The sequence below is a fragment of the Salmo salar genome, chromosome 23, assembly GCF_965601325.2.
Source record: "Salmo salar chromosome 23, fSalSal1, whole genome shotgun sequence".
Classification (NCBI taxonomy): Eukaryota; Metazoa; Chordata; class Actinopteri; order Salmoniformes; family Salmonidae; genus Salmo; species Salmo salar.
Genome location: NC_138313.1, coordinates 32895850 through 32907933, shown reverse-complemented (window position 1 = coordinate 32907933; position 12084 = coordinate 32895850). Strand labels below are relative to the sequence as shown.

The following is a 12084-nucleotide window of genomic DNA, read 5'->3' as shown; positions in this document are numbered from 1 at the left end:
CAAAATATTTTTTTTTACGCTGGGAAAGTGCCGTGATGGAGCTGTGTTGGCCCCCTGTCAGTCATCTAGTGTATATATAAAATCATTGGGTGTGGGAGAGCCATTGACTTTACACTACCGCTCAGAGGGGGCTACGTAGTGTAGATGTCACCCACAGTACTTCTGGAGGTACAGTGCATTCGGAAAGTATTCAGACCCCTTGACTTTTCCACATTTTGTTACATTACAGACGCATTCTAAAATGTATTCAATCGTTTTTTTCCTCATCAATCTACATACAATACCCCATAATGACAAAGCAAAAACAGGTTTTTAGACATTTAAGCACATTTTTATATATATGTATATATATATATATATATATATATATATTTTTTTTTTAATTAAATGTAATTTTTACATAAGTATTCAGACCCTTTACTTAGTACTTTGTTGAAGCACCTTTGGCAGTGATTACAACCTCAAATCTTCTTGGGTATGACTCTACACGCTTAGCAAATCAAATCAAATTGTATTTGTCACCTGTGCCAAATACAACAGGTGTAGACCTTACTTACAAGCCCTTAACCAACAATGCAGTTTTAAGAAAATACCTAAAAAGATATCATCAAAAAAGGTAAGAGATAAGAATAACAAATAATTAAAGAGCAGCAGTAAATAACAATAGCGGGGCTATATACAGGGGGTACTGGTACAGAGTCAATGTGCGGGGGCACCGGTGTCGAGGTAATTGAGGGGGATGCAAATAGTCTGGGTAGCCATTTGATTAGCTGTTCAGGAGTCTTATGGCTTGGGGGTAGAAGCTGTTCAGAAGCCTCATCTGACCACTTTTTTATAAACCGAGTTACTGTGCTTCCTGCTTTCATTTTTGCATGTAAGCAGAAATCAGGAGGATAGAATTATGGTCAGATTTGCCAAATGGAGGGTGAGGGAGAGCTTTGTACACGTCTCTCTGTGTGGAGTAAAGGTAGTCTAGAATTTTTTCCCTCTGGTTGCACATTTAACATGCTGATAGAAATTAGGTAAAATTGATTTAAGTTTCCCTGCATTAAGTCCCCGACCACTAGGAGCACCGCCTCTGGGTGAGTGTTTTCCTGTTTGCTTATGGGGGTATACAACATTGAGTGTGGTTTTAGTGCCAGCATCGGTCTGTGGTGGTATGTAGACAGCTACAAAAAATACAGATGAAAACTCTCTAGGTAGATAGTGTGGTCTACAGCTTATCATGAGATACTGTACCTCAGGCGAACAAAACCTTGAGACTTCCTTAGATATAGTGCACCAGCTGTTGTTTACAAATATGCATAGGCCCCCGCCCCGTGTTTTACCAAAGGCTGCTGTTCCATCCTGCCAGTAGAGTGTATAAACCGCCAGCTGTATGTTGTTAATGTCTTCGTTCAGCCACAACTTGATGAAACATAAGAAATTGCAGTTTTTAATGTCCCGTTGGTAGGATATACGTGCTTTCAGTTCGTCCCATTTATTTTCCAGCGATTGAACGTTAGCTAGCAGGAAGGAAGGCAAAGGCAGATTAGCCACTCGTCCCCTGATCCTCACAAGGCACCCTGATCTTTTTCCGCAAAATCTCAGTTTTCTTCTCCAGCCAATAACGGGGATCTGGACCTGGTCGGGTGTCTGTAATATATCCCTCCCGTCCGACTCATTGAAGAAAAACTCTTTGTCTAATCTGAGGTGAGTAATCTCAGTTCTGATGTCCAGAAGCTCTTTTCGGTTTTAAGAGATTGTAGCAGCAACATTATGTACAAAACAAGTTACGAACAACGCGAAAAAACAAACAAAATAGCATCCCCTCTGGCACCATCATTGCCTCACACCTGTATTTGGGCAGTTTCTCCCATTCTTGTCTGCAGATCCTCTCAAGCTCTGTCAGGTTGCATGGGGAGCGTCGCTGCACAGCTATTTTCAGGTCTCTCCAGTGATGTTTGATCGGGTTCAAGTCCAGACTCTGGCTGGGCCACTCAAGAACATTCAGAGACTTGTCCCGAAGCCACTCCTGTGTTGTCTTCGCTGTGTGCTTAGGGTCGTTGTCCTGTTGGAAGGTGAACCTTCACCCCAGTCTGAGGACCTGAGTGCTCTGGAGTAGAGTTTCATCAAGGATCTCTCTGTTCTTTGCTCCGTTCATCTTTCCCCCGATCCTGACTAGTCTCTCAGTCACTGCTGCTGAAAAACATCCCCGCAGCATGATGCTGCCACCACCATGCTTCCCCGTAGGGATGGTGCAAGGTGTCTTCCAGACATGACGCTTGGTATTCAGGCCAAAGAGTTCAACCTTGGTTTCATCAGACCAGAGAATCTTGTTTCTCATGGTTTGAGAGTCTTTGGGTGCCTTTTGGCAAACTCCAAGCGGGCTGTCATGTGCCCTTTTTCTGAGGAGTGGCTTTCATCTGGCCACTCTACCATAAAGGCCTGATTGGTGGAGTGCTGCAGAGATGGTTGTCCTTATGGAAGGTTCTCCCATCTCCACAGAGGATCTCTGGAGCTCTGTCAGAGTGACCATCGGGTGCTTGGTCGCCTCCCTGACCAAGGCCCTTCTACCATTATTGCTTAGTTTGGCCAGACGGCCAGCTCTAGGAAGAGTCTTGGTGGTTCCAAACTTCTTCCATTTAAGAATGATGGAGGCCACTGTGTTCTTGGGGACCTTCAATGCCGCTGAAATGTTTTGCTACCTTTGCCCAGATCTGTTTCATCAAAACAATCCTGTCTCGGAGCTCTACAGACAATTCCTTCAACCTCATGGCTTGGTTTTTGCTCTGACATGCACTGTCAACTATGGGACCATATATAGACAGGTGTGTGCCTTTCCAAATCATGTCCAATCAATTTAATTTACCACAGGTGGACTCCAATCCAGTTGTAGAAACATCTCAAGGATGGTCAATGGAAACAGGATGTACCTGAGCTCAATTTCGAGTCTCATAGCAAAGGTCCTGAATACTTATGTAAATAAAGTATTTCAGTTTTTTATTTGTAATAAATTAGCAAACATTTCTAAAAACCTTTTTTTGCTTTGTCATTATGGGGTATTGTGTGTAGATTGATGAGGGAAACATTCGTTAAGGCTGTAAACGTAACAAAATGTGGAAAAAGTCAAGGGGTCTGAATACTTCCCAAATGCACTGTACTGTGGGAGACATCTCTTAAATAGGGATTTGAATCTAGATACGTCTCTTTACACTACACAAGTATCTCTCATGGACCTAGTTTGTGCCGTCAAAGTGAGAGGCCCTAAGGATGCTATCTGTCTGGCTGCTGTCAACAGTATTCCAGAGACTAACTGTGGAGAAGTCTGCTGTGTTAATAATTTCAAAGGGTTACAAGCTGTGCTGCCAAATGCTCCAGAGGGGAGCCCAGCCCACCACACCATTGAGATCGCTATGGGACTAATACCAGCTTTCCTAACAAAAGAACGTCAGTTCTCAAGCACTTGAGACTGAGCTCTGAGGAGGCATGCAGAAACCACTGTGACATTCAATGCATCATTAAAATAAGCATGGTCCTCAGCACCTGACGCAGGCTTATCAAAAAGCTGGTTGAACTTGCTGCAGATCAAACGCTGAGAGTCAATTTCCTCCTATTATCTTTCTATTCCCAATGCCCCATTTTTCAAGGGATTTTCTCATGACTCTGTGTGACTTAGATTGCCTCTGGCCCCCAAGCACTGTAATGTTAACCACCTGATCTGATACTAAGACATGCAATTGGGTTGGTGGATTCAATGCTCATTCTAATTTGGTTGATCTTGAGGAAAGTTTAAAATGGGAGCTCCCAGGTCTGGAAAAAAAACTATCACACCTGAATGACACAGATTACTTTTTGATAATGTTATCACATTTTTGTTCATTTTAACTTGTGAAAAAAGTGGAATAAGCATGTAATAATGCAGAAGTAATAGTCATGTAATAATGTGATTAAAGTTCCATATGGAACCTTAGTATGCCTCCAAACTAAGGTCCGTGAACTTCTGGAACTCTTTGCAACTGCCAGTGAACCCCTTGCGCCACTCTCATTTATGGTGGTCCTTTGCCAACCAGTGGTAAAAACTTAATTGGACTTTCAGAATGTTTATGTGCTTCTGCGGATGACCTTTGGCCTCCGACCCTTCTGACAGCCGTCTTCCCTCGACTGAATGTCAGAGTTGACTGTTTTTAATCTTGGTCACTGTGTTTAAAAAACAACTAGGTTACATCAGAAGTGGTGCCAGACCACCCAACGAGAACACTAGAGCAGAGCTCTTTTGGCTGACAGGTACTGTGTCCCTGCTATCCTCGCAATTAAACCTGATCTCACTTTGCAAATCCCTTGAGGACTCTGTGTGTGCGTGTGTGTGTATATAGATACTGCCTTGTGTAACATCATAAACAGCCATATTTGGAGGCCAGGAGGAGGGTGAAGTTGGGGCCGCTGGTGTGTTGATATTGGGTGTTGCTGCTTGCTCGAAGCATACTGGAATAAGAATGATCTACCTATCAGAAAATGAAAAAACCAGCAAACACCAAATTTGTGAACCCCCGGCTGAAAGTTTCTATGATGCACTGTCTGTTGACCAACACCCCTCTCATTCCTGGACACTAGGGGTTACCTAATCGCTGCTCCCTCAGTGTTCCGCGCTGGTGTGGAGGAGGCCTTGAGTGTCACAATCTTCAACGCTGTGGAGGAGACGCACGTCCAGGTCCAGCTCTCTGTGAAGGGTGAGACAGTGGCGTACAGCCATGGCATGGTGCTAGGTGAGGACCCCCCCTCCACACACACACAAGCTAACATAGGAGCACACACCACCATTTCTTACACTGAGAGTGCACGCACACTTATAGGGGAACACACAGCATGAGGCTGCACACCTGCCGGGTGGAGTGTATACTTCTGATCTCACAGGGCCCTTAACGGATGTCGCTTTTGATAGGGGGTTTATTGTTAAGTCTGGCTTGTCTAATCAGGCTATTGTGTATCTATGTGGGATTTGTTTGACAGCAGTCCTAATAGATGGGACTTCAGCGCTTCATTGAAAGAGCCTGCAGCTGTATCTCCTGCAGAGAGTGCATCACTCCAGTTCCACTGGTTTTTCTTTACTCTGGCAATTAATTGATATCCTTGATTGGGTTGTCACTAGTTACGACAGTCATAAAGTCAAAATTGGCTTTATCGTAAAAATTCATGATATTTATTTTTTAGGGTTAGGCATAAGGTATGCAGTGTGGTTATGGTTCGGTTTAAAATCTGATTTTATTAATAGAAATTGTAGAAATGGGCAGGGTTTAGCCATAATTATGAATCTGTGGCTGTGGTAAGTAGTGACGACCCCTTGATTGGCCAGAGATTCAACAGAACTGTTTATTGTGATGTATCAAAGGTATAACCAGACAGTATATAACTAAAGTTCTTGATTACTGTAAACTGCAAGGACGGAAACCAGTATACACTGTGGCACTCAAGGCCCGGTGTTGACGCAAGTTAATGTTCCTTGATCAAACCACACAATCACAAGAACTCAAATCATTTTGATCTGAATATTTTGCCTTGTTTTGTGTGACTTTATTCATTTTTTTCCATTTCAGACAAAGGCACAATCAAATTAAAGGTGAGAGCGACGTCATTGTGTTTAACAGCGTTTCTGTCTATCGTTTGTTAATTGGTTTTTATCTTTGTTGTGTTGTGAATAAAAACATAATTGTTGTTTCAAGAGTGTAAAATGGTTGTGGTTCCAGCTGCACAGTAGTGAGATCCCAGTCAGTTTGTCCATATTCCGCAGATGACATGCAAAACAACACTAACATCATTTGTATGTGAACATCTGCCTTTTTGCACATTCATTTGGAATAGGGTAATAGCCTCAAATATAATATGCAACAGCTGTTGACGTGCATGTAAGGGTCTGCAGGCCCCAAAGGCTGGAATGGATCAATCCAACATTCACGACTTGATTCCTCCACTCCCTCTAACCCCCACCCCTGTCTTTATCAAATATAGTCTCGTATTGTCCACTGTGGTTGCTAGGCACTTTAGCATGTGGTTTGCCACTGGTCTGTGTGGTGTTGTGTTAGGTACCGCATCCTGAAGATACATGTGCCCTTCCTGGTTTCAGGTCCCTCGAGGTCTGAGAGGTCAGGCCCATCTGAAGGTGTGGGGGAATCGCCACATCACTGAGGGGGGATATATCTTCCACAACTACACCACTGTCACTGTGGACAGCAAGGGCACAGCCGTTTTCATCCAGACGGATAAGCCAGTCTACAAGCCCAAACAGAAAGGTCTCTGCCTTCCAGGCCCTTCCAGTAGCAGCCATTGTCCTACTCATAAACCTCTACTGTAGATAGATTTATTCATAGGCCATTGTGTGTTGTAAGAAGCCAGTCTTAATAGCAGCCCAGGAGAAAAGCTAATGACATGACATGCATTGTTTATTGCACTCTACATTAGAAATGCATTGAAATGGGTAATAATCTGAACCTCTCAATCCAGTGCTCATCAACGTGTACTCTGTCACTCCGGATCTGAGGCCGGCCAATGACAAGGTAATGAACCCAGTCTCTCACATCAAAGCCAATACATCACACCCACTTACAGGAAATTAATGGGATATGAAATATGAGAATCAGGTGTGTTGACCTAATGTTTATCAGTGGGCCTTGATTCCAAGCAGCTGGCCTCCTCTCCTTTGATGTGTTATGGCTTTAAATGAAGGGTGGCATCAAGCTAGTTTTCACACACCTATTTTTCCAACATTCTGTCAGAGGGTAGTGAAGTGGGGGAAAACTGGCCTGAGCCTGAATGCACACTAAATGTACAGTAACCTATTTACCGCCACAAACCTTGCCATTTCTGCTAGAATTTTTAGAAATGGCTCCAAATATATAGTTGCCGCTGTGTAGACAGTGTGTTTATTGATGGCTGCAGCTGTAAAGGTCTGCTGCTGGCAAAGGCTAACGCTCGCACTCACAGATGGATGATTGTTGGAGAGGGGGGAGGAGGTGGAGATATTTTGCCATGTGGCTGTGCAGTTTGCAGTTTGTCTAATGTGTGTGCTGTCCTTGACTCATTTTTTTTACTCTTCTTCTTCTCCTGGTTGCAGATTGAGGCCTACGTTTTGGTAAGTGGAGGGAGGGACCACCCGGACCTAGAGGGAGGGCCACGGGACACTGGGGGATTAGTCTCCCAACCCCTGGCAGGAGATTACAGGGCAGGGAAGGGCTCACTTTGATAACAGGCCTGGGCTTTGAGCTCCAGCCTGGCCCCTACATCTTGCCCAGCTAATGCTGCACACTTCCTCTCTCTCTCTTCTCTATCTCTCTCTGTCCCTCTCACATCCTCTTGTGCTCTGTCTGCGGTATCTTTTCAGGGCAAGTATGCTGCTTGGTGTTAAGATGTCCGAGGAAGCTCTGGAAACGGGCTCAGCTCAGTGACTAAGAAACTGTGTAGCTGTTTGTGTTATTCTGTCACCTGCAGCCTGCAGTCCCGTGGCCCTCTTGGTCAGGGAAGTGTCTGTGCGAGTGGCTGCAATTAACTGATTGACAGCCGTTAGTGTTAGTCTTTCCCCTTGAGTCAGTGCCGGGTCAGTGTATGTAAGAAGGCAGCTTACTGTAGGATTTCATCACGCAGGGGTTACCCCCAATATATTTATTAGCATAACCCTTACATAACTTCACTCATGAGTACTTATGTAAGTTCACAGCTTTCACGTAGGGAGAAACAGAGTAATGCATATTTTGATGAAAGTAGAATGTCTCGATCAACTGTGTATTCATACTCTGGGTTGCAGGACCCAAGAGGATCTCGGATGGTCCAGTGGAAAGGGCTTAAACCCCTCTGCTGTGGTGAGAAACTCCCCATGTTATCATTATCATCATCTACTGTGTGGTGACTGCTGTAGTTCATGTGGCGTTGATATTTTTTGGCCCCTGCTTCTCTCCTCAGGGGTCGTCAACATGAGTTTCCCTCTCTCAGACCAGCCTGTGTTTGGAGAGTGGTTCATCTTTGTAGAGATGCAGGGGCACACCTACAACAAGTCATTTGAAGTGCAGAAGTATGGTGAGTTGCTACTTGCTACCTGAAAGTCACCATTTATCAAATCAAACAACATATTATTTGTCGCATGCACCAAATAAAACAGGTCTAGACTTTACTGTGAAATGCTTAATTACGAGCTCTTTTCCAACAGTGCTGAGTTTAAAAATAACAAGAAAAAAAATGAAATAGTAACAAAATAAAACAACAGTAGCGAGGCTATATACAAGGAGTACCGGTACTGAGTCAATGTGCAGAGGTACGAGGTAGTTGAGGTAATATGTACATGTAGGTAGGGGTAAAAGTGACTAGGCAAATAGGTAGCAGCAGCAACAGCGTGTGTGTCTATATGTGAGTGTGTGTGTGTGTGTGTGTGTGGCGTCAATATGCATGTGTGTGTGTTTTGTGTGTGTGTGAGCGTATGTAGTGTGTGTGTGTGTGTGTGTGTGTGTGTGTGTGTGTGTGTGTGTGTGTGTGTGTGTGTGTGTGTGTGTGTGTGTGTGTGTGTGTGTGTGTGTGTGGCGTCAATATGCATGTGTGTGTGTGAGCGTATGTAGTGTGTGTGTGTGTGTGTGTGTGTGTGTGTGTGTGTGTGTGTGTGTGTGTGTGTGTGTGTGTGTGTGTGTGTGTGTGTGTGTGTGTGTGTGTGTGTGTGTGTGTTGGAGTGTCAGTGTAGTATGTGTGTGCATTGAGCCAGTGCAAGAATAGGGGGTCAATGCACATAGTCCGGGTAGCCATTTGATTAACTGTTGTGCCTTCTTCACGACTGTGTTGGTGTGTTTGAACCATGATAGGTCCTTAGTGATGTGGACACCGAGAAACTTGAAGCTCTCAACCCGCTCCACTACAGCCCTGTCGTTGTGAATGAGGGCGTGCTCGGCCTTCCGTTTCCTGTAGTCCACGATCAGCCACTTTGTCTTGCTGACGTTGAGGAAGAGGTTGTTGTCCTGGCACCACACTGTCAGGTCTCTGACCTCCTCCCTGTAGGCTGTCTCATTGTTGTCGGTGATCAGGCCAACCACCGTCGTGTCATTGGCAAACTTAATGATGGTGTTGGAGTCGTGCGTGACAACGAAGTCATGGGGCAACAGGGAGTACAGGAAGGGACTAAGTACGCACCCCTGAGGGACCCCCGTGTTAAGGGTCAGCATGGTGGATGTGTTGTTGCCTACCCTCGCCACCGGCCCGTCAGGAAGTCCAGGATCCAGTTGCAGAAGGTTTTTAATCCCAGGGTCTTTAGTTTAGTGATGAGCTTGGAGGAAGCTATGGTGTTGAACACTGAGCTGTAGTCAATGAACAGCATTCTCACATAGGTGTTCCTTTTGTAGAGGTAGGAAAGTGGAATGCAATAGAGATTGCGTCATCTGTGGGTCTGTTGGGGTATTATGCGAATTGGAGTGGGTCCAAGGTGTCTTGGATGATGGTGTTGATCTGAGCCATGACCAGCCTTTTAAAGCATTTCATGGTTACAGATGTGAGTGCTACGGGGCGATAGTCATTTAGCCAGGTTACCTTGGTGTTCTTGGGCACAGGGACTATGGTGGTTTGCTTTAAACATTTAGGTATTACAGACTGGGTCAGGGGCAGGTTGAAAATGTCAGTGAAGACACTTGCCAGCTGGTCAGCCCATATTCTGAGTATGCGTCCTGGTAATCCGTCTGCCGCCCTGCGACCTTGTGAATGTTAACCTGTTTAAAGGTCTTAGTCACATCGGTTATGGAGAGCGTGATCACACAGCCGCCTGGAACAAATGGTGCTCTCATGCATATTTCAGTTTTGCTTTCCTCAAAGTGAGCATAGAAGGTATACTACATGACCAAAAGTATGTGGACACCTGCTCGTCGAAAAAATCATGGGCATTAATATGGAGTTGGACCCCCCTTTGCTGCTATAACAGCCTCAACTCTTCTGGGAAGGCTTTCCACTAGATGTTGGAACATTGCTGCGGGGACTTGGTTCCATTCAGCCACGATGCATTAGTGAGGTCGGGCACTGATGTTGGGCGATTAGGCTAGGCGCGCAGTCAGCTTTCCAATTCATCCCAAAGGTGTTCGATGGGGTTGAGGTCAGGGCTCTGTGCATGCGAGTCAAGTTCTTCCACACTGATCTCGACAAACCATTTCTGTACGGACCTTGCTTTGTGACAGGGGCATTGTCATGCTGAACAGGAAAGAGCCTTCCCCAAACTGTTACCACAAAGTTGGAAGCACAGAATCGTCTAGAATGTCATTGTATGCTGCAGCGTTAAGATTTCCCTTCACTGGAACTAAGGGGCCTAGCCCGAACCATGGACCAACTCCATACTAATGCCCAGGATTTTGGAATGAGATGTTCAACGAGCAGGTGTCCACATACTTCTGGTCATGTAGTGTACGTTCAAAGACCCTTCTGTTTGAGGTGGTATTTATATGTTTGAACTGGGACTGTATAGCCATGTTGTGGACCCCTCTACCTCTTCCTCTACTCCACACAGTGATGCCCAAGTTTGAGCTGGTGATAGACCCTCCACGGTACATCCGGGACCTGAACACATGTGAACAGGCCACCGTGAAGGCCAGGTGAGTGACTAACTCACAGCATTCACCTCATCCTAATGTGATGCCCTAACACATACTGTTCTTTGAGCATTAGAGAGGCAAAGTAGCAGCTCTACTCCTGTTTGAACACAAATTACTTCTCTCTCTTTAGGTATACCTTTGGGAAGCCTGTGACCGGGAAGATGACACTGAACATGACTGTGAATGGAGTTGGGTACTACCGACATGAGGTGGGCCATCCTGTGGTCAAGACCATGGAGGTGAGTCAACCCAGCTGTAGTGTTGTAGAATCTAAAACAGGAAAATGGAATCACATTCAAATCTGCTGAGTTTCCCCTTTTTAGGATTCATTTAAGATATTTAAGTCTGTCTGTTTCATCCACTATTATTAGATCAAAGGCTCAGTGTCCTTCAGCCTGTGTGTCAAAGACATGATGCCCCTGGATGTGGCTGATCACTTCCGGGGCACGGTGAGCATGTGGGTGTTAGTGACCAGCGTGGACGGAGGGCGGCAGACCATGTTCGATGATTCCACCCCAGTTCACAAGCAGCGTATCGACATCAAATACTCAAAGGACACTCGTAAACAGTTCAAGCCTGGTCTGCCATACAAGGGAAAGGTAAGAGACAGCCAAAGGTATTCATACCACTGACTTCACATGGCCTCTATCAAGGGAAGCTGGACTGTACAAGACTTGGGTTCACTTATGCGTCTCCATGCGAGAGACCTGACTGTCTGTCCACCCTGTCCTTCTGTCCACCAGGTAGAGGTAAACTATCCTGATGGTAGCCCAGCGGATGGGGTGCGGGTGCGTGTGAAGGCGGAGCTGACCCCTAAGGACAACGTGTACACCAGCGAGCTGACGTCCAGGGACGGCCAGGCAACATTCGAGATCCCCTCCATCCCCACTGCTGCCCAATACGTCTGGCTGGAGGTCAGTAGGCCTTGGAGATGGAGAGTTTAAGGGAGAGAGAGGTGTAAATGAACACGGTTAGGGCTTAGTTAGCTTCTCATCATTTTTTATTGATTTATTTAACCTTTATTTAACTAGGCAAGTCAGAGCTTTTCATAAAACCGAGTGGAGAGTTGGTTATGATTTGCGAGAACAGAGAAATGTGAAATGAAGATGCAGTGAAAGGTCCATTTAAATGTTTGTAAATGGGTGCTAGTCAACAAAGTTGAACAATTTATCAGATAAGCTTAGTGGGCTGAGGCTGGTAGGCACTATCAGGATTTTGCTTGATGTCATAGTCTAGAGAGTGGAGTGTATTGCTGGGTTAAATCCTGTGATGTTGTGCCCCAGACCAAGGTGACAGCTATAGATGGCCGTCCGGCTGGAGACCAGTACCTCCCCAGCTACCTGTCCATCAGCAGCTGGTACTCCCCCAGCAAGTGTCACATCCAGATCCAGAGCCTCAGCGCTCCTCTGAAGGTAGGCACTCCACTCACTCTACTATCATTACTTTACTATCCACTTCACTCCACTCTACTATCATTACTTTACTATCCACTTTACTATCATTACTT

General features: G+C 45.4%; 1 protein-coding gene across 1 annotated transcript in view; it reads left to right on the top strand.

Moving 5' to 3' along the window:
- LOC106584419 (C3 and PZP-like alpha-2-macroglobulin domain-containing protein 8) overlaps positions 1-12084 on the top strand; it is a 53694-nt gene that overhangs the window by 4152 nt on the left and 37458 nt on the right. The window contains exons 2-13 of the mRNA XM_014169727.3: positions 4594-4745; positions 5574-5596; positions 6101-6266; positions 6478-6530; positions 7088-7105; positions 7775-7829; positions 7930-8043; positions 10493-10577; positions 10708-10816; positions 10949-11176; positions 11321-11491; positions 11861-11989. Of these exons, the coding sequence (XP_014025202.1) occupies positions 4594-4745; positions 5574-5596; positions 6101-6266; positions 6478-6530; positions 7088-7105; positions 7775-7829; positions 7930-8043; positions 10493-10577; positions 10708-10816; positions 10949-11176; positions 11321-11491; positions 11861-11989 (1303 nt within the window). The remainder of the gene's footprint in view (positions 1-4593; positions 4746-5573; positions 5597-6100; positions 6267-6477; positions 6531-7087; positions 7106-7774; positions 7830-7929; positions 8044-10492; positions 10578-10707; positions 10817-10948; positions 11177-11320; positions 11492-11860; positions 11990-12084) is intronic.